The sequence below is a fragment of the Heterodontus francisci genome, chromosome 15 (genome assembly GCF_036365525.1).
Source record: "Heterodontus francisci isolate sHetFra1 chromosome 15, sHetFra1.hap1, whole genome shotgun sequence".
Classification (NCBI taxonomy): Eukaryota; Metazoa; Chordata; class Chondrichthyes; order Heterodontiformes; family Heterodontidae; genus Heterodontus; species Heterodontus francisci.
This window is the reverse complement of record NC_090385.1, coordinates 85,281,749-85,305,443: the sequence shown is the minus strand read 5'-3', so window position 1 is coordinate 85,305,443 and position 23,695 is coordinate 85,281,749. Positions and strand designations below refer to the sequence as shown.

Here is a 23,695-nt window from a genome sequence, read left to right as displayed (position 1 = left end):
CTCTTCTGAATAAGCAGCCTGCCCCTATCTCTGCTGAATGAGCAGTCTGACCCTATCTTTGCTGAATGAGCAGTCTGACCCTATCTCTGCTGAATGAGCAGTCTGACCCTTTCTCTGCTGAATGAGCAGCCTGCCCCTATCTCTGCTGAATGAGCAGTCTGCCCCTATCTCTGCTGAATGAGCAGTCTGCCCCTATCTCTGCTGAATTAGCAGTCTGCCCCTAAATCTGCTGAAATAGCAGTCTGCCCCTATCTCTGCTGAATGAACAGCCTGCCCCTATCTCTGCTGAATAAGCAGTCTGCCCCTAAATCTGCTGAATGAGCAGTCTGCCCCTATCTCTGCGGAATTAGCAGTCTGCCCCTATCTCTGCTGAATGAGCAGCCTGCCCCTATCTCTGCGGAATTAGCAGTCTGCCCCTAAATCTGCTGAATGAGCAGTCTGCCCCTATCTCTGCTGAAATAGCAGTCTGCCCCTATCTCTGCTGAATGAACAGCCTGCCCCTATCTCTGCTGAATAAGCAGTCTGCCCCTAAATCTGCTGAATGAGCAGTCTGCCCCTATCTCTGCTGAATGAGCAGTCTGCCCCTATCTCGGCTGAATTAACAGTCTGCCCCTATCTCTGCGGAATTAGCAGTCTGCCCCGATCTCTGCTGAATTCGCAGTCTGACCCTATCTCCGCTGAATGAGCAGTCTGCCCCATCTCTGCGGAATGAGCAGTCTGCCCCTATCTCTGCTGAATAAGCAGCCTGCCCCTATCTCTGCGGAATTAGCAGTCTGCCCCTATCTCTGCTGAATGAGCAGCCTGCCCCTATCTCTGCTGAATGAGCAGTCTGCCCCTATCTCTGCTGGATAAGCAGCCTGCCCCTATCTCTGCTGAATAAGCAGTCTGCCCCTATCTCTGCTGAATAAGCAGCCTGCCCCTATCTCTGCTGAATGAGCAGTCTGCCCCTATCTCTTCTGAATAAGCAGCCTGCCCCTATCTCTGCTGAATGAGCAGTCTGACCCTATCTTTGCTGAATGAGCAGTCTGACCCTATCTCTGCTGAATGAGCAGTCTGACCCTTTCTCTGCTGAATGAGCAGCCTGCCCCTATCTCTGCTGAATGAGCAGTCTGCCCCTATCTCTGCTGAATGAGCAGTCTGCCCCTATCTCTGCTGAATTAGCAGTCTGCCCCTAAATCTGTTGAAATAGCAGTCTGCCCCTATCTCTGCTGAATGAACAGCCTGCCCCTATCTCTGCTGAATAAGCAGTCTGCCCCTAAATCTGCTGAATGAGCAGTCTGCCCCTATCTCTGCGGAATTAGCAGTCTGCCCCTATCTCTGCTGAATGAACAGCCTGCCCCTATCTCTGCGGAATTAGCAGTCTGCCCCTAAATCTGCTGAATGAGCAGTCTGCCCCTATCTCTGCTGAAATAGCTGTCTGCCCCTATCTCTGCTGAATGAACAGCCTGCCCCTATCTCTGCTGAATAAGCAGTCTGCCCCTAAATCTGCTGAATGAGCAGTCTGCCCCTATCTCTGCTGAATGAGCAGTCTGCCCCTATCTCGGCTGAATTAACAGTCTGCCCCTATCTCTGAGGAATTAGCAGTCTGCCCCTATCTCTGCTGAATGAGCAGTCTGCCCCTATCTCTGCTGAATGAGCAGCCTGCCCCTATCTCTGCTGAATGAGCAGTCTGCCCCTAAATCTGCTGAATGAGCAGTCTGCCCCTATCTCTGCGGAATTAGCAGTCTGCCCCTATCTCTGCTGAATGAGCAGTCTGCCCCTATCTCTGCTGAATGAGCAGTCTGCCCCTATCTCTGCGGAATTAGCAGTCTGCCCCTATCTCTGCTGAATGAGCAGTCTGCCCCTATCTCTGCTGAATAAGCAGTCTGCCCCTATCACTGCTGAATGAGCAGTCTGCCCCTATCTCTGCTGAATGAGCAGTCTGCCCCTATCTCTGCTGAATGAGCAGTCTGCCCCTATCACTGCTGAATGAGTAGTCTGCCCCTATCTCTGCTGAATGAGCAGTCTGCCCCTATCTCTGCGGAATTAGCAGTCTGCCCCTATCTCTGCTGAATGAGCAGTCTGCCCCTATCTCTGCTGAATTAGCAGTCTGCCCCTATCTCTGCTGAATAAGCAGTCTGCCCCTATCTCTGCTGAATGAGCAGTCTGCCCCTATCACTGCTGAATGAGCAGCCTGCCCCTATCTCTGCGGAATTAGCAGTCTGCCCCTATCACTGTTGAACGAGCAGTCTGCCCCTATCACTGCTGAATGAGCAGCCTGCCCCTATCTCTGCGGAATTAGCAATCTGCCCCTATCTCTGCTGAATGAGCAGCCTGACCCTATCTCTGCTGAATTCGCAGTCTGCCCCTATCTCTGCTGAATAAGCAGTCTGCCCCTATCTCTGCTGAATGAGCAGTCTGCCCCTATCTCTGCGGAATTAGCAGTCTGCCCCTATCTCTGCTGAATGAGCAGTCTGCCCCTATCTCTGCTGAATGAGCAGTCTGCCCCTATCTCTGCTGAATTAGCAGTCTGACCCTATCTCTGCTGAATAAGCAGTCTGCCCCTATCTCTGCTGAATGAGCAGTCTGCCCCTATCACTGCTGAATGAGCAGCCTGCCCCTATCTCTGCGGAATTAGCAGTCTGCCCCTATCACTGTTGAACGAGCAGTCTGCCCCTATCACTGCTGAATGAGCAGCCTGCCCCTATCTCTGCGGAATTAGCAATCTGCCCCTATCTCTGCTGAATGAGCAGCCTGACCCTATCTCTGCTGAATTCGCAGTCTGTCCCTATCTCTGCTGAATTAGCAGTCTGCTCCTATCTCTGCGGAATTAGCAGTCTGCTCCGATCTCTGCTGAATAAGCAGTCTGCCCCTATCTCTGCTGAATTAGCAGCCTGCTCCTATCTCTGCGGAATTAGCAGTCTGCTCCGATCTCTGCTGAATAAGCAGTCTGCCCCTATCTCTGCTGAATTAGCAGTCTGCTCCTATCTCTGCTGAATAAGCAGTCTGCCCCTATCTCTGCTGAATGAGCAGTCTGACCCTATCTCTGCTGAATTAGCAGCCTGCCCCTATCTCTGCGGAATTAGCAGTCTGCTCCGATCTCTGCTGAAGCCATAGGTTGGCTACACGTCGGAGTAACAGGAAAATGAAGAGAATGAATTTGAGATTTCACAAGGGATATCACTTGGGTGTCTAAAATTCTTTTAATGTATCAATTTCTTTTGTCAATGTTTATGCTTTTGCTGATGCATAATCTTTATTTCAAGTCTCCATTATCCAGTCATTTCCATTTTTGCCCCTCACCTGCCTTTGAAGCTGATTGGTGTGCCATATGCCTGCACATCCTCAGATTAGCTGAACCATGCCTGAATAAGTCTGTTGCAGGCAGCTCTGACAGCTAGGTGAATGGCTGCAGGCACCATGGCCACATGAGGCTCCTTCTCATTCTGCTCCTCTTCCTCCTTCTCTTCCTCACAGAATGTAGAGCAGTCCACACTTTCCTCCTCCTGCAGCGTCAGTCCTCGCTGCAGTACAAGGCACGGCAGATCACTACCATTCTGGACACCAATAATGGTGCCTACTGAAGGATACCCCAGATCCATTAGGTACCTGAATCTCATATTCAGCAACTCAATGGCTTACTCACTTTTGTGCTCATGTGGCTTCTGTTGTACCATTTCTGTAGGGCATCTCTTGGGCATCAGCAGCCACATCCCCGCCGACTCTGGTTGGAGGTGCAAATATCTGTGGTACACTTTACTGCCACAGAATGAAGGCATCAAGGCAGCTTTCTGAATATCTTGCACAGACATGCTTTATAATATTTTGCTGGTTGCATGCCAGTTTAACATTGAGGGACTGGAATCCCTTTTGACTAACGAATACTCCTGGTTGATTTCAGGATACCTGTGCAGACAATGACTCCATGTACCTTTTTTTTTACTCGTTCATGGGATGTGGGCATCACTGGCAAGGTTAGCTCTAATTGCTCACCCTAATTGCCCCTGAGAAGGTGGTGGTGAGCTTCCTTCTTAAACCTCTGCAGTCCATCTGGTGCGGGTACACCCACAGTGCTATTAGGAAGGAAGTTCCAGGATTTTGATCCAGTGAGGTACGAATATACGAATTAGGAGAAGGAGTAGGCCACTCGGCCCCTCGAGCCTGCTGCGCCATTCAATAAGATCATGGCTGATCTGATTGTAATCTCACTCCACATTCCCGCCTACCCGCGATAACCTTTCACCCCCTTGCTTATCAGTGAAGGAATGGCCATATCGTTCCAAGTCATGATGGTGTGTGACTTGGAGGGGAACTTGCAGGTGTTGGTGTCCCAATGCGCCTGCTGCCCTTGTCCTTCTAGATGGGAGAGATCACAGGTTTGGAAGATGCTGCCAAAGGAGTCTTGGCAAGTTGCTGTGGTGCATGTTGTATATGGTACACACTGCTGCCACTGTGCACGAGTGATGGAGGGAGTAAATGCTTAAGGTGGTGGATGGCGTGCTGATCAAGCGGGCTGCTTTGTCTTGGATGGTGTAGAACTTCTTGAGTGTTGTTGGAGCTGCACCCATCTAGGCAAGTGGAGAGTATTCCATCACACTCCTGACTTGTAGATGGTGGACAGGCTTTGGGGAGTCAGGAGGTGAGTTGCTCACCCCAGGATTCCTAGACTCTGACCTGCTCTTGTAGCCACAGTATTTATGTGGCCGGTCCAGTTAAATTTCTGGTCAAGGGTAACCCCTAGCATGTTGATAACGGGGAATTCAGAGATGATAATACCGTTGAATGTCTAGAGGAAGTGGTTACATTCTCTCTTGTTGGAGATGGTCATTGCCTGGCACTTGCATGTGCACATGTTACTTGCCACTTATAAGCTCAAGCCTGAATGTTGTCCAGGTCTTGCTGCATGCAGGTATGGACTGCTTCAGTATCTGAGGATTTGCGAATGGTACTGAACACTGTGCAATGATCAGTGAACCTCCCCACTTCTGACCATATTGGAGGAAAGGTCATTCATGAAGAAGCTGAAGATGGTTGGGCCCAAAGGCCTACTCGGGTCTGCAAAAAAAAAAAACCAACCCGAGCCCGACAGAACCACATCCGACGCAAGCCCGACCTGGCCTGAGTCCTTCCATTTTTTCCCTCGCCCGACCCGACCCGACCCGACCTTCAGTAAACTTACCTTCTGTTTCTCACTTTGTTGCCGATCTGCACAACCTTAAAATAACTGTAACAAAACCACCTTTCTGGTCCAAAAATTAAATTAACAGTACGGCCATTTACCTCTGATAGAGCGTGTCCGACCTGGCTCGACCCGAGCCCGAATGCTGGACCCGGAAGTGCAACCCAACCCGACCCGACCCGAACCCGACACGTCGTCAGGTCCCGTAGGTTTGGGTCGGGTAGCAGGCCTTTAGTTGGGCCTAGGACACTACCCTGTGGAACTCCTGCAGCAATGTTCTGGGGCTGAGATGATTGGCCTCCAACAACCACAACCATCTTCCTTGTGCTAGGGTATGACGCCAACCAGTGGAGAATTTTCACTCGATTCACATTAATATCAATTTTGTTACGGGCCTTTAATGCCACACTTGGTCAAATGCTGCGTTGATGTCAAGGGCTGTCACTCTTACCTTACTTGTGGGAATCCCGCCACTGCAGCAAATCTGAGGGCTCCCTTGTTCTGACTGACACCAAGAGTTGCAAAATGGACATAATTGGTGGCCTTGGCAACATGGCATCGTTCACCTGGGAGATATACTTGTGGGAAGCTGATTTTGAAATCCTGCTGTGTTTCAGGGTTGTGTGGACCTTGACGGCCACTGGTAATGCGTGCCCACCTGGTCCACTGGGAAGGAGGTCTTGTTCCAGGAGGCAACGTGTTTCCATAAATGTCTGAGCCTCTTGAGACTCTGTTGCTCCATCCTGTCCAGATAGCTGATCCTCTGTCTGTTTCTCCTGTGCTGGGACTATCGCCTCCTTCAGACTGGAGTGCTGAGTTCACCCCTCTGTCCTGTGGAGCGGTATGTGCCTGCGGAAAAGGCAGGTGCTGCTCCTGCTGCTGTTGCTCCTGCTGCTGCTGCTCCTGGTGCTGCTAGTGTTCCTCGTGCTGCCCCTTTTGTTCCTCATTAGAGGTCCATGGTAGAGTTGCATAAGCTGCTCCCATGTTGCCAGAAGGTTGACAGCAGGGAAGCGCAGGTCAAAGTCAACAAAGTCCGAGGTAGCAGAAATGACTTCCAAAGTCTTGGGAAATCACTTTTGAAGCAGTGAAAGCACCCTTTCAGAGCATGTTCTGTGAGTAAAAGCTTTTCACTTAAGCAAAGAAGCAGCTGTCTTGTTTCAATATTTAAAGGATTTCCAGTCTGTCGATTTCACAGCCCCGTCAATTCCCACTGTGCCCTCGACTTGTTGAACCTGGTGAATTGCAAATGCAAACCCATGCAATGGCTGTTCAAGCCAGAATTTGCATAATACAACAATTAACTCCAATCATAGTGAACTGCCTTCTGGCAACCACATAGAATCCCAGGTCTGTCTCCTGTCAATTTGGAAGACAAGAAGTACTCAAATAAAATAAATGAATAACTGTGGGGAGATAGTGGCGTAGTGTTGATGCCACTGGACTAGTTATCTAGAGCCCAGGCTAATGCTCCAGGGCCATGGATTCGAATCCCACCATGGGAGATGGTGAGATTTGAATTCACTTAATAAATCTGGAATTAAAAGCTAGTCTAATGGTGACCATGCAACCATTGTCGATTGTTGCAAAAACCCATCTGGTTCACTATTGTCCTTTAGGGAAGTCCTTACCTGGCCTGATCTACCCACAGCAATGCAGATGACTCTTAAAATGCCCTCTGAAATGAGCAGACCACTCATTTCAAGGGAGGGCCTAGACAGTGACACCCATATCCCACAAAAAACAAATACAAAAAACTAAAGTGGGACAACTATAACTTTGGAGGTTTACAATCCTCACTAGAGAAGAGAAAAGGCAATCCTAGCTGTGTCTGACATTTTTACTGCTGTTTCCCTAAGGGTTGGGTTTAAACTTGGTCACCTGTGAGATGGGGAGGCCACTATTCTGTTGTATTATCTGACATTGTAAGACCTTGTAACATTGTGGATACTGTTGCTGATATTTGCAGACAAACACTTAGCACATGCAGATGACAGGTGCTGACTGGTTTGTTTTAATTGGGCTGTTGCTTCCACTAAAATAACGGAAGAAGGAATATCGTACAATTAGTATCAAACGTTTGTCTGTCATAATTGCCAACAGTAAATTTTAGGTTTGTGCGTAGATTGATAACCAACTTAAATAATAATGCTTGTGGATGTCATTACACAGTGGGGGTCTCAGCTGAATAGCTTCCAATGTTGAAATTGCTTCTTATTTATCTGCCTGGAAAGAGCTCATATATTGTGCATTCTGAGACTGCACAGTCTCAGGGCGGCACAGTGGCGCAGTGGTTAGCACCACAGCCTCACAGCTCCAGCGACCCGGGTTCAATTCTGGGTACTGCCTGTGTGGAGTTTGCAAGTTCTCCCTGTATCTGCGTGGGTTTCCTCCGGGTGCTCCGGTTTCCTCCCACATGCCAAAGACTTGCTGGTTGATAGGTTAATTGGCCATTATAAATTGCCAGTAGTATAGGTAGGTGGTAGGGAAATATAGGGACAGGTGGGGATGTGGTAGAAATATGGGATTAGTGTAGGATTAGTATAAATGGGTGGTTGATGGTCAGCACAGACTCGGTGGGCCGAAGGGCCTGTTTCAGTGCTGTATCTCTAAACTAAACTAAACTAAACGGTAACATTTACTGGGCCCTGTCACTTATGGTCATGCTATGGTTATGGTATTTAACTCGTAACCGAGAGGTCATGAGTTCAAATTCCAGCATTGGAAGTTGTAAAGCTGAGTCCAATAAATCTGGTAATTTGTGGTCTGGCATCAGAAAAATGATCATGAAAGCTATGTTTGGCTTTAAACCCAACTGGTTCACTCATGTCCATCAACTCAGGCCTACTTATGAGTCCAGCTCCACACAATGTAGTTGATTCCGAATGCCTTCAGGGGAAGTAGGAATAAGTGCATATTCTAACGAGTGTCTCATGTAAAGGCTGGATTGTCTCTAAATGTTTAATTCTCACTAGCAGAATTTATAAGTTCTATTACTTTGTCTAATAATGATCAAATACACTGTCAGAGGTGTAATCATTGGCCTGGGTCTGTAAGATGGTCACACGTTTAAGTATTTTTTTAAATATAGGAAATCATCGGGAACATTCAAATGAGGTATATTTTCTACAATACAACACTTGCAAAATTATTTTCTTCATTCAGAATATTGTCACTTATTTAACACAAATGGGCACTAGTGGTGAAATCACACACACACACACACACACACACACACACACACACACACACACACACACACACACACACACACACACACACACACACACACACACACACACACACACACACACACACACACACACACGAACTGTATACCTGTCTTTCCAGTAATATTGGCCCCAATGTCCACAAATGTCTTCGATACCAGCCAACAAATGATCCAAGAACTGCAGAAAATACATTTTACAAAATCATTCTGTCAGTTTATTATTCATGGCCATTATATATTTCATGAGAATTCTTACATATTAAGGCATGTTTTTGAAGGAAGAAATTCAGAGACCATAATTGAGCTGAAATGATTGACAAGTCCATTGGGGTGTACAAAGTGGCATCTTCCATGCTTATTCCACCCAATGTTGGGTACATCTGGGAAGGCAGAGGGCAAAAGATCAGCGGGGTGTCTCAGCACCAGCATCCTGCTGCTCACTGCCACTTCTAGCATTGACAGTAGTCATTGAATACATACATCCAAATCCAGGTCAGTCTATTCACAGTGGGCAGTGATGATGGATTGGTTTCTCAGGTTTTAACACCCAACATTTCTGTGGTGGCAATGCTGAGCACAAGGGATGTCAGTATGTTCACTGGGCTCCACTGTTGCTATGGTGGTTGTGGGGGAGGATGGGGGTGCGTGGGAGTTTAAAATATTAAAACGCCTTCTTTAGATAATAGATCTCAAAATGGAAACTCCTCTTCAGTTAGTTCCAATCCACTGCTACAGGCTAATACTGTAGAAAAAGCAATGTGTCATAACAATTACTTAGTGCATCATGATCGACTTCTCTACCCGGTCATGTGCTCGGGTGTGTACATGCGCGTTCATGTGTGTGTATATGCATGTGCGTATGTGCTCATAGCTGTGAGCATGTAAGAATGAACATGTGTGTGCACATGTGGATATTGTTGAGGTCTCGACATCAGGATCCACAGTGGGGGAGGGGGGGGCCAATGATTGCACCCGTAACGGCTCGCCACAAAGCCCAAAGCCCGATCTTCCCGCTGGCGGTGAGGCTCCATGGCGACCCTTCCCCCCCACCCCACATCCCCCCCGCCCCACGCCGCTGGGCGACGAGACCTGACTTTGAATATGTAAATTAAGAAAATGAATACATCTAAATCAAATTGTCAGCAATCTTACCTGCTGCCTGGGGTCTTCCAAGCGGCAGCCGGCACTCATGCGCCTTCACCTTCCCGTCCAGGGAAAGCTGACAAGCTGACACCACTGAGGTGGGGAAGGTGGGCACTTAAGATTTTCAGTGTAGTGGGGGGCGGGGGGTGCAGGGTCAAATGTGCATTAATAGTATAGGGCAGGGGCGATGGGGTGACCTCTGCACTTTGAACAATTTGGGGGAGGGAGGTCAAGTCTTGCGGGGGAGGGAGGTCAAGTCTTGCATGTATTTCTTTTTTAGGGGGGGAGCGGGCAACTATTATCTGTAAGTGTTATTAGGGGGTGAAGGGGTGATATTTTTTATTGCGGTGTACTTGGGGGGATACGGTTTTAAATATGTAAATTTAGCGGCAGGCCGACTGCCCTTTAAAAATGGCGCCAGCGAATGTGCACAGGCAGCTGATGTCATTGTCAGCGTTGCAAAGCCTGCCACCACCACCTGATTGGGCGGGTGGGGGGACCAGCATATTGTCTTGAGCTGCTGCGCGGTAGATCGCGGCGGCATGTGTGGGCCGCCATTTTTTTCACCTGGGAGAATAAAATTTAGCCCTGTGTGTGTATGGACCCATGACTGTGTCAGCTTGAAGCACTAGGGAGGAAAGTGATCAAGGTGGAAGATTATGAATTGTAAATGTTGTTTTATGAATGATTTTGTTATTCCTGCTGCACAATGAAACCTTTCCCTGAAGGACTGCAAGGTTGGAGTTACAGAGAAAATCCCTGTACTTGGACCGAGTCAGCCATATTTGTCTGCTTGCTTCTACAGAAGTGTTATAGATGAATAGCATAAAATAATTGAATCTGCAGCATTCTTTTCTGCACATTTGTCACCTTACTGAACAAAATGTCATTCATGGGAGATGTCAACAGGAAGACTCATATCAGGAATGCTGTGTATTGTGAGGGGAAAGGTTGATGCTTTTTGGCCGCCATGCTCCCTGCTTCCCTGTTTCAATCATTTACCATCATTGCAGAAATCACAAGAATTTAGCTCAAAATAACAAGTGATCTGAAAATGTAAAGAGTAAATTGCGTTGGTCCGTGTTTGAGTGGGCTGAGGGCAGAATGTTCTTGGCTGATGCAGAGATATATATGAAGATATCCAAGATCGTGCTGAGGTGATTGCAGTCAATATTGAAAATGAAATACTCAGCGAATCACAATCCGGCACTTACCGCAGGTATAATCAAACTTTGTGAAATTACTACATTTGATCCTTTTAACTTCAACTCCCCACTGTAGTTGTAGACAGTCTGGGATTTGAACAACATGCAGTGGGTATTGGCCTTTGGGTGACCAACCAGCAGAGTGTGCTAGCTGATCGCCCATATCTGTGGGAAAGAGGTGGGCACAAGCTTGATGCTCCAGCCTCATTAACACCAGGCCAGTGAGCTGTGGGTCACCTGATGCAGCTCACACACATTTGGGCCACCTACTGGACTGCTCCAGCCGCCAGCACACTGAGTGCAGAGGACGGAGGTTTGCGACTACAGAGGATGAAGGGGTTCCAGGATGGCAGTGGCCCGGATCAGTTTTGTGGGGCTCAGAGGACCACTTCTGCCTCTCCAGGTTCCACAACAATAATAAAAAACTTAAATTTGTTGCGTCTCTCCTGCTCCATCGGACATGGAACTGCTTGGAGTATGCCCAGCGCAGACACTAACCTAAAATGGCAAATGAGGTCCTTCTTTTCCCATCATTAAAGGGGCCTACCACTTGAGACAGGTGAGCAGGCAGTCTGGGTACATAGTGGGAAGCTCCTTTTCTGAATGCCACCAGCTTCACTGCCAGTGTTAAAGGGGTGATAAGACTACTGGCCCTATTCTGAGGTTGTTACAGTTCTATTAATGCTAGGTGTAGGCAGTCATAGTCTATCCATATGTGTAGGTGTTTGTATGCCTTACCGCTAATATTTGTGATTTAATGAGTTAAGTCCCCTTCTTTGGAAAAATCAGTAACCTGATGATCAGTGAATGAAAACCTGATTGTGACACTTCACATACACTTAGTAACCAGTGAATGAGATGCACATTAAATCTATTGAGATAGCCAAGTCATTTTTAATTGTCAAACATAAGCATGTTGTTTAATCTATAGTACTTTCTAACCTTATTTTGCTGGTAATAACATGTGACGATATTACATGAATCAACACCAGAAAACATGCATAGAACCTTACTAATTATATAATACCCAGTTTAAAGGCTTACGAGGAAACTCAAATGAAGTGTAAGTCACTCTGTGATGCAATAAGCTAAAAGGAAATGCATTATATTAGAACTCACATCAGTGGATAGAGATACCATAATTCCAATATTGCACTAACACATGCAGAGATTGTGATTGACGCCTCCAGCAGGGCTTTAACTTACCCGAATATGAATCTGCTCACTTACAGTTGGAGGTGCTTGACTTGTTCTTTTAACTTCTAGCAACTCTACAAGTGGTTTAATTGTCATGCCCTGTGACAATGAAGACAAGATTTAAATGTAATCAGTTCAGTAAATATCAGCACTGTTAACCCATCAATGATGTGACAAAAATGTACTTTTTGTCTGTATTCAATTATTTAGCTGCTTTTTAGATTCCACATGCAAGAGGCTAAAAAATGAGCGCTAAGAGTATTTTTCAAGACAAAAACATGAACCCAGTTCTCGGTAAGCAAGCTGCATGATCGCCATAGGTATGAATTGATAAAGCAAGAGCAATGGAAGGTTTAAGGTGGCAATTGATCAAAACTATCACATTTAGCTAATGGCATAGTCAAAGATTGACTCCATTCCAGGTGACAATTCTGTGTCTCAATTGGTAGCATTCTTGCCTCAGAGTTAGAAGGTTGTGGGTGCAATGCTAGAAATTTGAAGAGGGAGGTTAAGCTTTTGCTAATTGCATGCTGCTGTGACTCACTTGCCTCTGATTTAGAAAATTGTGAGTTCAAACCCCACTCCAGAGCCTTATGCACAAAATCTCGGCTGATGTTCTGGTGCAGTACTAAGAGGGTGCTTTGCTGCCAGAGGTGCCATATCTTGGATAAGCCATGGCATTAAACTGTAACCCTGTCAGCCCTCAGGTTGATATAAAATATCCTCTGGCACTACTTGAAGAGGAGCAGTGGAGTTCTCACTGGTGTGCTGTCCAATATTTATCCTTCAACAGTCATCACTGGTTATTATCTCATTACGGTTTGTGTGTCCTTACTGTGTACTAATTGGTTGATATGTTTCCTACATTACTATAGTGACTACACTTCAAAAGGTAGTCAGCTGTAAAGTGCTTTGGGACAACCTGAGGTTGGGAAAGGAGCTATATAAATGGACCTTTCTTTCCTATTTGATGAATTGTTCCAATGTATTTGAGATTTCCCGTGATCTGCTGCCTTTCTTTCAAGATGTTTAAAGGGGTGATCCCAAGCCAACTGGGCACAGTTCAAAGGTTAAAGCTCAGCCTGGCTTTGATTGACAGATATTTCTGGGATTGTTTGCGGACAAGGAATTGAGTGGTTTCAGTCCTCTGTAACAGACATCAGAGTTCTCATTGGGATACTGAGGACCAGTTTTAGTCTGCAGTTGTCATATGTGAGTCTCACAGCCAACAGCCGCAGAGTAATGTGTTTTTAAAGTCCATGCCAGGCTTGCAAGGGAAGTTAAGTTAGTTATAATAAGCCAACTTCTATGTAAAGTTTATGTTTCAGTTTTATGTATCATGAAGGGTACACACATACAAATCTTAATAGGTGGCAGGACAAGTTGGTTACAAAAGCATATGTGATCCTTGATTCTAAGAATTTAGAGGCATACAATACAAAAGGATGTTATGCTGAACCTTTATAAATCACTTGTTAGTCCTCAGCTAGAATGTTGTGTTCATTTCTTAGAAGGAATGTCAAGGCGTTAGAGAGGGTGCATAAGAGATTTGCTAGAAAGAAACCAGTGATGAGGGAGTTCAGTTATGTGAACAGACTAGAAAAGCTGTAGTTGTTAGGGGATATTTAATATAGGTGTTCAAAATTATGTGGGGTTTTGAGAGAGTACATAGGGAGCAACTGTTTCCACTGGCAGCATGGTTGTTATGCAGAGGCCACAGGTATAAAGTAATTGGCCGAAGAACCAGAAGGGAGATTAGAAGCGAGTTGTTATGATCTGAAATGTGCTGCCTGAAAGGGTGGTGGAAATAGATTCAGTAGTGACTTTCAGAAGGGAATTGGATACATCCTTGAAAAGAAAAGAAATTGCTATATGGAAAGAGCAGGGGATTAATTGGATAGCTCTTTCAAAGAGCTGGTGCAGGTACAATGGGCTGAATGACTGCCTTCTGTGCTATAAGATTCTAAAGGGACAGATATATGTGTAAATATAGGGGGTACAAATTTGTCAGCACCCAATTTCACTATTGGGCATCATTAATGTTAAGCAGTACACCAAAGACAGCTCCCCTGCTCTTCTTTGAGTAATGCCATGTGATCTTTTATTACCATGTGAAGGCAGATAAAAGACAGCACCTCTGACAGTGCAGCTCTCCCTCAGTACTACACTGGATTTTGTGGGATTTGAACCCATAACTTTCTGAGCCATAGCTGACACTTTCCACCAACTGAATATACCATTAATAACAACATTATTATCAACATTAATATCTCAATCCTCCCTTATTTAGGGAAAGTAATAGATAGTTGTATCAAGACTTTCACTTTGGGTGCCATTAGCAATCTGGACTCAAATTGCGCTCAAAATTGCACTGGTTTTTAGAAGTTTTTTTGCTGAAGCTTCTGGTCGAAGTCATTTGCATATTGAACATAAAATCTTCCACGAACCAACACAATTGCACAATGTTTTGGAATGTAATTTTAAAAAAAAGCATTGAAAATATTCCTCGATGTATATATGAGTGGTAACTTGTTGCACATTGATGAATACAGCCGAAAATGGGTTTAACACAAAAATATTTTTAATCCGAGACTTAACCTGTGAATAACCCAATTGCAAAAAGCTGAAAATGACATTAAAATACTATACCGAGCCATTGCTGGTTATATCGGTGTACAGTAATCAGTTTCTTAGTAAATAAAAAAAAAAGCTTTACAAAGTACCTATTAGTGCCCTTGTACCTAAAGGGAAACTTAAATGTAAAAGCTTAAATGTAAGAGCATCATCGAAGGCTTGCGAACAAGGACAGTTAATAGAAACTTGCCATGATGATTAATTCGACCTGGGCATGTGGTCAGTTTTGTGGGGTTTTGTGTTTTTTAAACTGGTGCAAAAGATTATAGAAATTCTATTAGTGCTGAATGTAATTTGTGCTTGGAATTCCTCGATCTTTCACGTGGGCTATGCTATTTCAGGTGAATTGCACTGAGAAAAGTGGTGCAACGTGGCAGAAACTCAATGCTTAGATGTTTAGACCACTTTGTTCAGATTCACATATGTAGCATGATGGAGAAACTTTCTAATGAGAGAGTTTAGGTGTAAGTAATTTGAAATAATAAGATGCCCTATATAGTTAAATGCTGGATGTTGAATAAGTGATGTGTTTTAGCCAAGATTTGCACCATAATTTCACTCATCTAAGTCAGTATTTAACAAACGTGGGAGGTGTCAGAGATGGTATTATTATTCTGCACCTCCAGCATTATACATATGCATTAGAGCTTGGCCTGTTAGTTTAACAGATTACCCGCGCATCTCCAAGTTTATTACGTGCTTTTACTACATAAATTCTTGAAATTCAGTGTTCGCTGATTTTAATATTTCAGATTATCTTTGCATCCCATGGTGTGACCTGGGAGTTTTGGGCTCCCCTTGGTAATATCACATTCACTCTTCCTTTGGCTGTGAGAAAAACTGAGGCATGTGTTATCCGATTCTAATTCGTACACAAAATTCAATTAATTAGAAAATCTTTCCTGGGAATTCTGTGCCAAGATTTTGCAGTAATGATGTAGGAATTCAGGATTTACATTTTTAACTGAAGATCAACACATATAATTACAGACCGGAGAATATCCAAATTCATTTTCTTTTGATGGTCCTTTACATGAAACTCAAATGGATATGAGAAGATTTTTGTGTTAAGTTTTTGAAGCCCCTGTTCTTGAATAAAGATATAACCACAACAGCAATTTCCATTCGTGTAGCATTTTTGACGTAGAAAAATATTCCAAAGTGCTTCACAGGGACATATTTGAGACAAAAATGGATGAAAGAACGAAGAGGGAGATATTAGGAGGGTAAGTAGGTTTTCAAGACCTTAAAGGAGGAAAAGGAGGTGGAAAGGTGGAGAGGTTTAGAAACGGAATTCCAGAGCTTGGGGCCTAGGCAGCTGAAAGCACAACCACCAATGTTGAGGCAAAGGATAGGAGTTGGACAAAAGACCAGAGTGAAAGGAGCAGAGAGTTCGGGGAGGTGGCTGGGTAAGTGATTGTAGAGTTTGAGGAGGTTACAGAGATAAGGAGGGGTGAGGCCATGAAGGGATTGGAACGTAAAGCTGAGAATTTTAAATTAGAGAAAATTGGGGAACCAGGAGCTAATGTCAGTTAGGGAGAACAGGGATAATGGTTCAGCAGGACTTGATGTTGGGATACAATATGGGCAGCAGAATTTTGAATGAGCTGCATATGGAGGATGAAAGATGGGAGGCCAACCAGGAGATCCTTAGAATAGTCAAGTCTGGTGGTAAAAAAGGTATGGGCATAGGTTTCAGGAGTAGATGGGCTGAGGTGGGAAATATCACTCAGGCTGTCTTTGTCATGGGGGGATTATGGGGTCAGAAGCTCATTTCAGGGTTAAATAAGATGTGGTGATTGGCAATTGTCTCGTTGTATCTGTGACACTGGCCAAGGAGGGGAAAGGAATTGGGGGAAAGGGTACGAAGTTTGTGGTGGGGACTGAAGACGATGGCTTCGGACTTGATGTTTAACTGAAGGAAACTGCAGCTTATTCAAGACAAGATGTTGGACAAGTATTCTGACAGCAGAGAGGGAGTGAAGTAGGAGGGTAAGTATCATAATATAAAGATACTTTGTAACCTTATACTTTTAAAACAGGTGGCATTTAATTAAAATTACTTATAGTGTTTTTAGCTCACACAATAGATTCAGAAAAAGGCTAATTTTAGCTTATCTATCCAGAATAAAAAAAAACTTTCATTCCCCATCATAAAATCATAGAATGGTTACAGCACGGAAGGAGGCCATTCGGCCTGTTGTGTCCATGCCAGCTCCCTGCAGAACAACTCAGCTCGTCCCACTCCCCTGCTTTTTCCCTGTGGTCCTGCAAATTTTCTCTCTTCAGATAATTATCCAATTCTCTTTTGAAAGCCATGATTGGATCTGCCTCCACCACACTCTCAGGCAGTGCATTCCAGATCCTAACCACTCGCTGTGTAAAAAATGTTTTCCTCATGTTGTCGTTGCTTCTTTTGCCAATCACCTTAAATCAGCGTCCTCTGGTTCTGGATCCTTCCGCCAATGGGAATAGTTTCTCCCTATCTATTCTGTCCAGACCTCTCATAATTTTGAACACCTCTATCAAATCTCCTCTTAATCTTCCCTTCTTCAAGGAGAACAGCCCCAGCTTCTACAACCTATCCACATAAAAGAAGTCCCTCATCCCTGTAAATATTCTCATGAATCTTTTGTACACCCTTTCTAATGCCTTTACATCCTGCCTAAAGTGTGGTGCCCAGAACTGGATGCAATACTCCAGTTGAGGCCAAACCAGTGTTTTATACAGGTTTATCATAACTTACTTGTTTTTGTACTCTATGCCCCCATTTATAAAGCCCAGGATCCTGTATGCTTTATTAACTGCTTTCTCAACCTGTCCTGCAACCTTCAATAATTTACGCACATATACCCCATGTCCCTCTGCTCTTGCACCCCCTTTAGAATTGTACCCTTTAATTTATATTGCCTCTCCTCATTCTTACAAAATGATTCACTTCACACTTTTCTGCATTAAATTTCATCATCCACTTGTCTGTCCATTCCATCAGCCTGTCAATGTCCTCTTGAAGTTTATCACTACCTTTGCATAGTTCACAATAGTCCCAAGTTTTGTGTCATTTGCAAATTTTGAAACTGTGCCCTGTACAGCCAAGTCTAGGTCATTAATCTATATCAAGAAAAGCAGGGATCCTAACTGTAACCCCTGGGGAACCCCACTATATACTTTCCTCTGTTCTGAAAAACAACTGTTTAAAACTGCTCTCTGTTTCTTGTCACTCAACCAATGTCATATCCATGCCGCTACTGTCTCTTTTATTCCATTGGCTCTAACTTTACTGACAAGCTTGTTATGTGGCACTTTTTCAAATGCTTTTGGAAGTCCATGTACACCTCATCAACCAAATTACGCTCATCAACCCTCTCCGTTACCCCATCAAAAAACTCAAGCAAGTTAGTTAAACACGAGTTGCCCTTAACAAATCCAAGCTGGCTTTCCTTAATTTTGTCCCAAATTATTGTTTCTAGAAGGTTTCTCACCACCAAGGTTAAACTGACTGGCCTAAAGTAGCTGGGCTTGTCCTTACACCCTTTTTTGAACAAGGGTGTAACATTTGTAATTCTCCAGTCCTCTGGCACTACCCCTGTTTCTAAACAGGATTGGAAGATTATGGCCAGTATCTCTGCAATTTCTACCCTTACTTCCATCACTATCCTTGGATGCATCCCATCCAGCCCTGATGCCTTATCAACTTTTCAGTACAGCCAGCCTATCTAATACCTCCTCTTTATCAATTTTTATCCCATCCAGTCAATCAAATACCTCTTCTCTCACCATGACTTTAACAGCATTTTCTTTCTTGGTAAAGAGAGATGCAAAGTACTCATTTAATACCTCAGACGGGCCCTCTCCCTCCATGCATCAATCCCCTTCTGGCTCCCTATTCTACCCACTCCTCTTTTTACCACCCTTTAATTATTTATATGCCTATAGAAGACTTTTATATTCCCTTACCTGTTCGTGCTACATATGTACCAGGCAATGACAATCTCCAACAAGACAAAATCTAACCATCTCCCCTTGACATTCAACAGCATTACGATCACTGAATTCCCCACTATCAACATCCTAAGGGCTACGATTGACCAGAAACTGAACTGCAGTAGCCATATAAATACCATGGCCACAAAACCAAGTCAGAGGCTAGGAATCCTGCAGTGAGTAACTCACCTCCTGACTCCCCAAAGCCTGTCCACAAGGCACAAGTCAGGGGTGTGATGGAATACGCTCCACTTGCCTGGATGAGCACAGCTCCAACAACAAGAAGCTCGACACCATCCAGGACAAAGCAACACACTTGATTGGCACCCCATCCACAAACATTCACTCCCTCCACCACCGCACACAGTGACTGCAGTGTGTACCATCTGCAAGATGCACTGCAGCAACGCACCAAGGCTACTCAGCCAGCACCTTCCCAACCCGCGACCTCTACCACCTAGAAGAACAAGGAGAGCAGATGCACACGCCATCCTGACATGGAACTATATCACCGTTTGTTCACTGTTGCTGGGTCAAAATCCTGGAAGTCCTTTCCTAATAGCACTGTGGGTATAGCTACCCCACATGGACCGCAGCAATTCAAGAAGGCAGCTCACCACCACCTTCTCATGGGCAATTAAGGATGGGCAATAAATGCTGTCCTGGCCAGCAACACCCACATCCCGTGAAACAAATAAAAAAAAGGCTGCCAGTCTCTTCTCATACACTCTCTTTGCTTCTCTTATTTGTTTGTCACTTCCCCTCTGCAACTTCTATATTCAACTTGGTTCTCAATTATATTATCCACCTAACATTGGCCCTATACACTTACTTTCTGCTTTATCTTACTCTCTATCTCTTTCGTCATCCAGGGAGCCCTGGATCTGTTTGCTCTACCTTTCCCCTTCATGGGAATGTACCTTGACAGTACCCAAACTATTTCCTCTTTAAAGACAGCCCATTGTTCAGTTACAGTTTTGCCTGCCAATTTTTGACTCCAATTTAGTATTTCTGAAAATAGAGACATGTTGTCGAAGCTTTTCATCTTGCACTCATCAGGACAATCCGCAAGAATATAAGTAAGGGAAAACAACAACTTTATACTGTATGAGAAGAGATTGCTGATTGGTTGGCAAATGCACACTGATTGGTAGAGGTGTTGCCATGGAGAATGCACCAGTTTATGGTGACTGACAGTTAACTGCCAAACTTTGTTTGAAATTTAAACCAGGCAGCTTGACTCTGATTGGTCAAGGCATTGCCCTGAGGAATGAACCAGCGAATGACTGTAATTTATTTTGTTTAGCTAAAACAGGTGCCATGTTTGTACATGTTCTTTCTGTCTGCAAAGAACAGGGCCTTCTCTATCAATATATGTAGCTTCCATATGTAGCGCAACTGCACTACACTGCAAGCCCTACTGACAATCTTAAATTGGTTGTCAGCATAATTCTTAGCACACTGTTGATTATTTAGCAAATGTTGTCCAGTTGCGGAATCACATCTAATGTTGGACACTATGTTTTGAGTTTTGCAAGCATGGTCTGGTTGGGTACGGCCTGTACCTTGCCTGTTGCGAACAGTGGAAGGGATATGTTGTTTGATACAATCCGCCAGTCTTTGGGATGTACAGCCTGTACTACCAAACGACTATTTGGATTCCAATTTACTTGCCTTGCCCCAATTAATTATCTTTACTCTGGATTGCTCCTCGTCCTTTTCCATAGCTAACCTAAACCTTATGATGCTATGGTCACTGTCCCCTAAATGTTCCCCTGCTGACACTTGATTCACATGACCCACCTCATGCCCCAGAACCAGATCCATCAATGCCTCCTTCCTCATTGGACTCGAAACATACTGATGTAGAAAATTTTCCTGAACACACTTTAGAAACTCTTTCCCCTTTCTGGCCTTTGCACTATTACTATCTCAGTCTATATTAGGATAATTAAAGTCCCCATTATAACTACTCTATAATTTTCACAACTCTCTGTAATTTCATTACAAATTTGTTCCTCTATTGCTTTCCCACTACCTGGTGGCCTATAGAATACACCCAGTGAATTACTGTAAAAGTGCTTCTTTTATTTCTTATCACTAACCAAATAGATTCTGTCTTTGACCCCCTCTAGGACATCCTCTCCAGCATTGAAATGTTCTCCTTAATTATTACAGATACCCATCCTCCTTTCCTTCCTTTGCTATCTTCCGTCAACACTTTGTATTCCAGAATAATTAGTACCAGTCCAGCCCTTTTTTGAGCCAGGTCTCCGTTATTGACACAACATCACATTTCCATGTGGCTATCTGTGCCTGCAACTCAACAACCTTATTTACCACACTCCACGCATTCATATATATGCACAGTAAACATAATTTATACCTTATTCCATTCCCTCTCACCCTAGCCCCACTTAATGCCTTACTATTTCCTACTCGAGTGCTATCTGTTTCTCCCAATTCTCTGCACCTTGGTCTTCCTCTCTAATATTACCTCCTGGTTCCCACACCACTGCCAAGTTAGTTTAAACCCTCTCCACGCGGTGGGCCGAAGGGCCTGTTTCTATGCTGTATGACTCTATGACTAATAGCACTAGCAAATTGCCCTGTAAGGACATCGGCCCTGATTCTGTTCAGATGCAACCCATCTGCACTGTACAGGTCCCATCTCTCACAGAATCGGTCTTAATGTCCCAGGAATCTAAAGCCCTCCTTCCTGCACCATCTCTCCAGCCACACATTTGTTTGCTTTATCCTCCTATTTTTATACTCACTAGCACATGGCACTGGGACTAATACGGAGACTACCTTTGAGGTCCTGCTTGCTGGTTTCTTTCCTAGCTCGCTAAGAGCTGCCTGCAGGACCTCATCCCTTTTTCTACCTATGTCATTTGTACCAATATGGACCATGACCTCTGGATGTTCACCCTCCACCCTCAGACTGTTCTGCAACTGCTCAGTAACATCCTTGACCCTGGCACCATGGAGGCACCATCCCATCCTGAATTCATGTCTGCGGCTGCAGAAACACATGTCTGCTCCCCTAACTATCCAATCTCCAGCCACAATTCTTTTCCAATCTTCCTCCTGCAACCCCCCACCCCCACCCCATGCAACTGAGCCAGCCATTGTGCCATGGACTAGACTCTGGCTGCACAGCCCAGAGGAATCATCACTCTCACCAGTACTTGGAACGGAGTACTGATTGGTGAATAAGATGCAGTCAAGGGACTCCTGCACTACCTGCCTGTTTCGTCTTGACTGTCTGGCAGTCACCCATTCCCTCGCTGCCTGCTTACCCTTAAGCTGCGGGGTGACCACATCTATGAATGTGCTATCCACAAAAGCCTCAGCCTCATGATGTGTTGCAGTGACGCCAGTTGCTGTTCAAGCTCTGAAACCTAGAGCTTGAGCTGCTCCAGCTGATGACACGTCCAATACTTGTGGTTGTCCAGGACATGAGAAGTGTCCTGGAGTTCCCACATGGAACATATAAGCTAATTTTCTCTTTTTATCTCCATTACCAAGAAAACCATTACAAAGAAAACCATTCCAAATGCTGATCATTCTGTGCATCAACAAGTTCATTCTGATATCTGTCCTGAGTTCTACTTTCACCAGTTTCAATTGAGAATCCTTCATCTCATTATTCTGGCACAGCTTGAAGTGTTAGCTTAGAGGAGTTAGCAGCACTGTTTTCTCTGCAGCAGGTGGCTGTGGGTTTAACCACTACCATGGATTTGTGTTAGTACACTGACTGCACTGACACTTCAGTGTGGTACTGAAGGAGTGCTGCATTGTTGGAGGGTCTGCCCTTCAGACGATAAGTTAAACTGAGGCCCTGTCTGCTTGCTCAGGTTAGCATAAAAGATCCCACAGCAATATTTGGTGATAAGCAAGAGGACTGCTTCCTTTGTCCTGGCCAACAATTCCTACTTGGCAAGCCCCACCAAAAATAGATTATCTAGTTTTTCATTAATAGTTATTCACTGTCATTTATTGCACTTTGCTGTGTGCTGATTGGTTATATTTTTGTCAGAATCACATTAGTGACTGGTTGGAACATCCTTTAGGACATCCGGAGGAGATAATATGCAATATAAATAGTGATGCAGATTGGTTTGATCTATATTCAAGAAAGGAGGGAGGCAGAAAGCAGGAAACTATAGCGCAGTCAACCGAACATCTATCATTGGGAAAAAGCTAGAATCCATTAATAAGGAAGTAGTGGTAGGACATATAGAAAACAAAGCAATTTCTGACAACGCTGCGGCCTGCTGATGTAGTCAGAGTGCACCAAGGTGTACACAAGCACAGCTACATCTTGCCAGGACTAAGTAGCGCATGTGCGGGATGACGTCACCGCGCAGCGCCAACTACATTGCGTATCCGCGCCTGGTCCATCTTTGTGCATACACAATACAGCATCATCGGGTATCCAGCTCCCCACTCGGCTGGAGGAAGCGAATGAATGGGAGACTGTGAGGCTGGAGCTCTCCCCCCCTCAGCAGCTCGCTCCGGACCTCACTGCTCCCCTCCACTTCACTCCCCTGGCCGACTGTTCCTCGCTTCGCGCCACCCCGCTCTCGGGTCGCTCACTCCCCACTTCCCCCCCCCCCCTTCCCCTCCAGCTGCTAGCTCCATACCGCACCGCTTCCCTCCTCACGGCCACTCACTCCTACATCGCCCCGTCACCCCTCGCTTCTTTGCACGGCACGTTGAGACCGATCAAACGTGGCAGCAAATGGCCGAGACGAGGGAAGTGGCGCAGCTTGGAGCTATCAGCTATGGGGGGGTGGGGGTGGCGGGGGGGAGGTGGGGTGGGTGAAACAGGGAGCGAGCAACCGGAGAGCGGATGCTGAGGAGAGGGGAAAAATCGGCCAGGGGAGTCAGGGGGAGCAGCGAGGTCTGAAGCGAGAGGCTGAGGGGGGGGGGGGGGGGGGAGCGGGGAAGCAGCTGCTGGGGAGAGGGAGAAAACGAGTTGCCAAGGGGGGAGAGCAGCCAGTGGGGCGGGAGCGAGGGGCTGCTTTCGGGTGAAATCAGTCCTGGTCAGTCATATAATCGAATCACATTAAAGAATTGGCAGCACATTCTATACTCTGCCTGATTTCCAATGGAAATTCAATCATAAAATTCCTTTTG

The 23,695-nt window shown here is 45.2% G+C and overlaps 1 protein-coding gene across 1 annotated transcript in view; it reads right to left on the bottom strand.

Moving 5' to 3' along the window:
• Positions 1 to 23,695, bottom strand: part of LOC137377935 (sodium/hydrogen exchanger 2-like) — a 332,862-nt gene that overhangs the window by 137,665 nt on the left and 171,502 nt on the right. Inside the window, exons 6-7 of the mRNA XM_068048001.1 lie at positions 11,942 to 12,031; positions 8,495 to 8,565 (exon numbers count right to left, since the gene is read on the bottom strand). Of these exons, the coding sequence (XP_067904102.1) occupies positions 8,495 to 8,565; positions 11,942 to 12,031 (161 nt within the window). The remainder of the gene's footprint in view (positions 1 to 8,494; positions 8,566 to 11,941; positions 12,032 to 23,695) is intronic.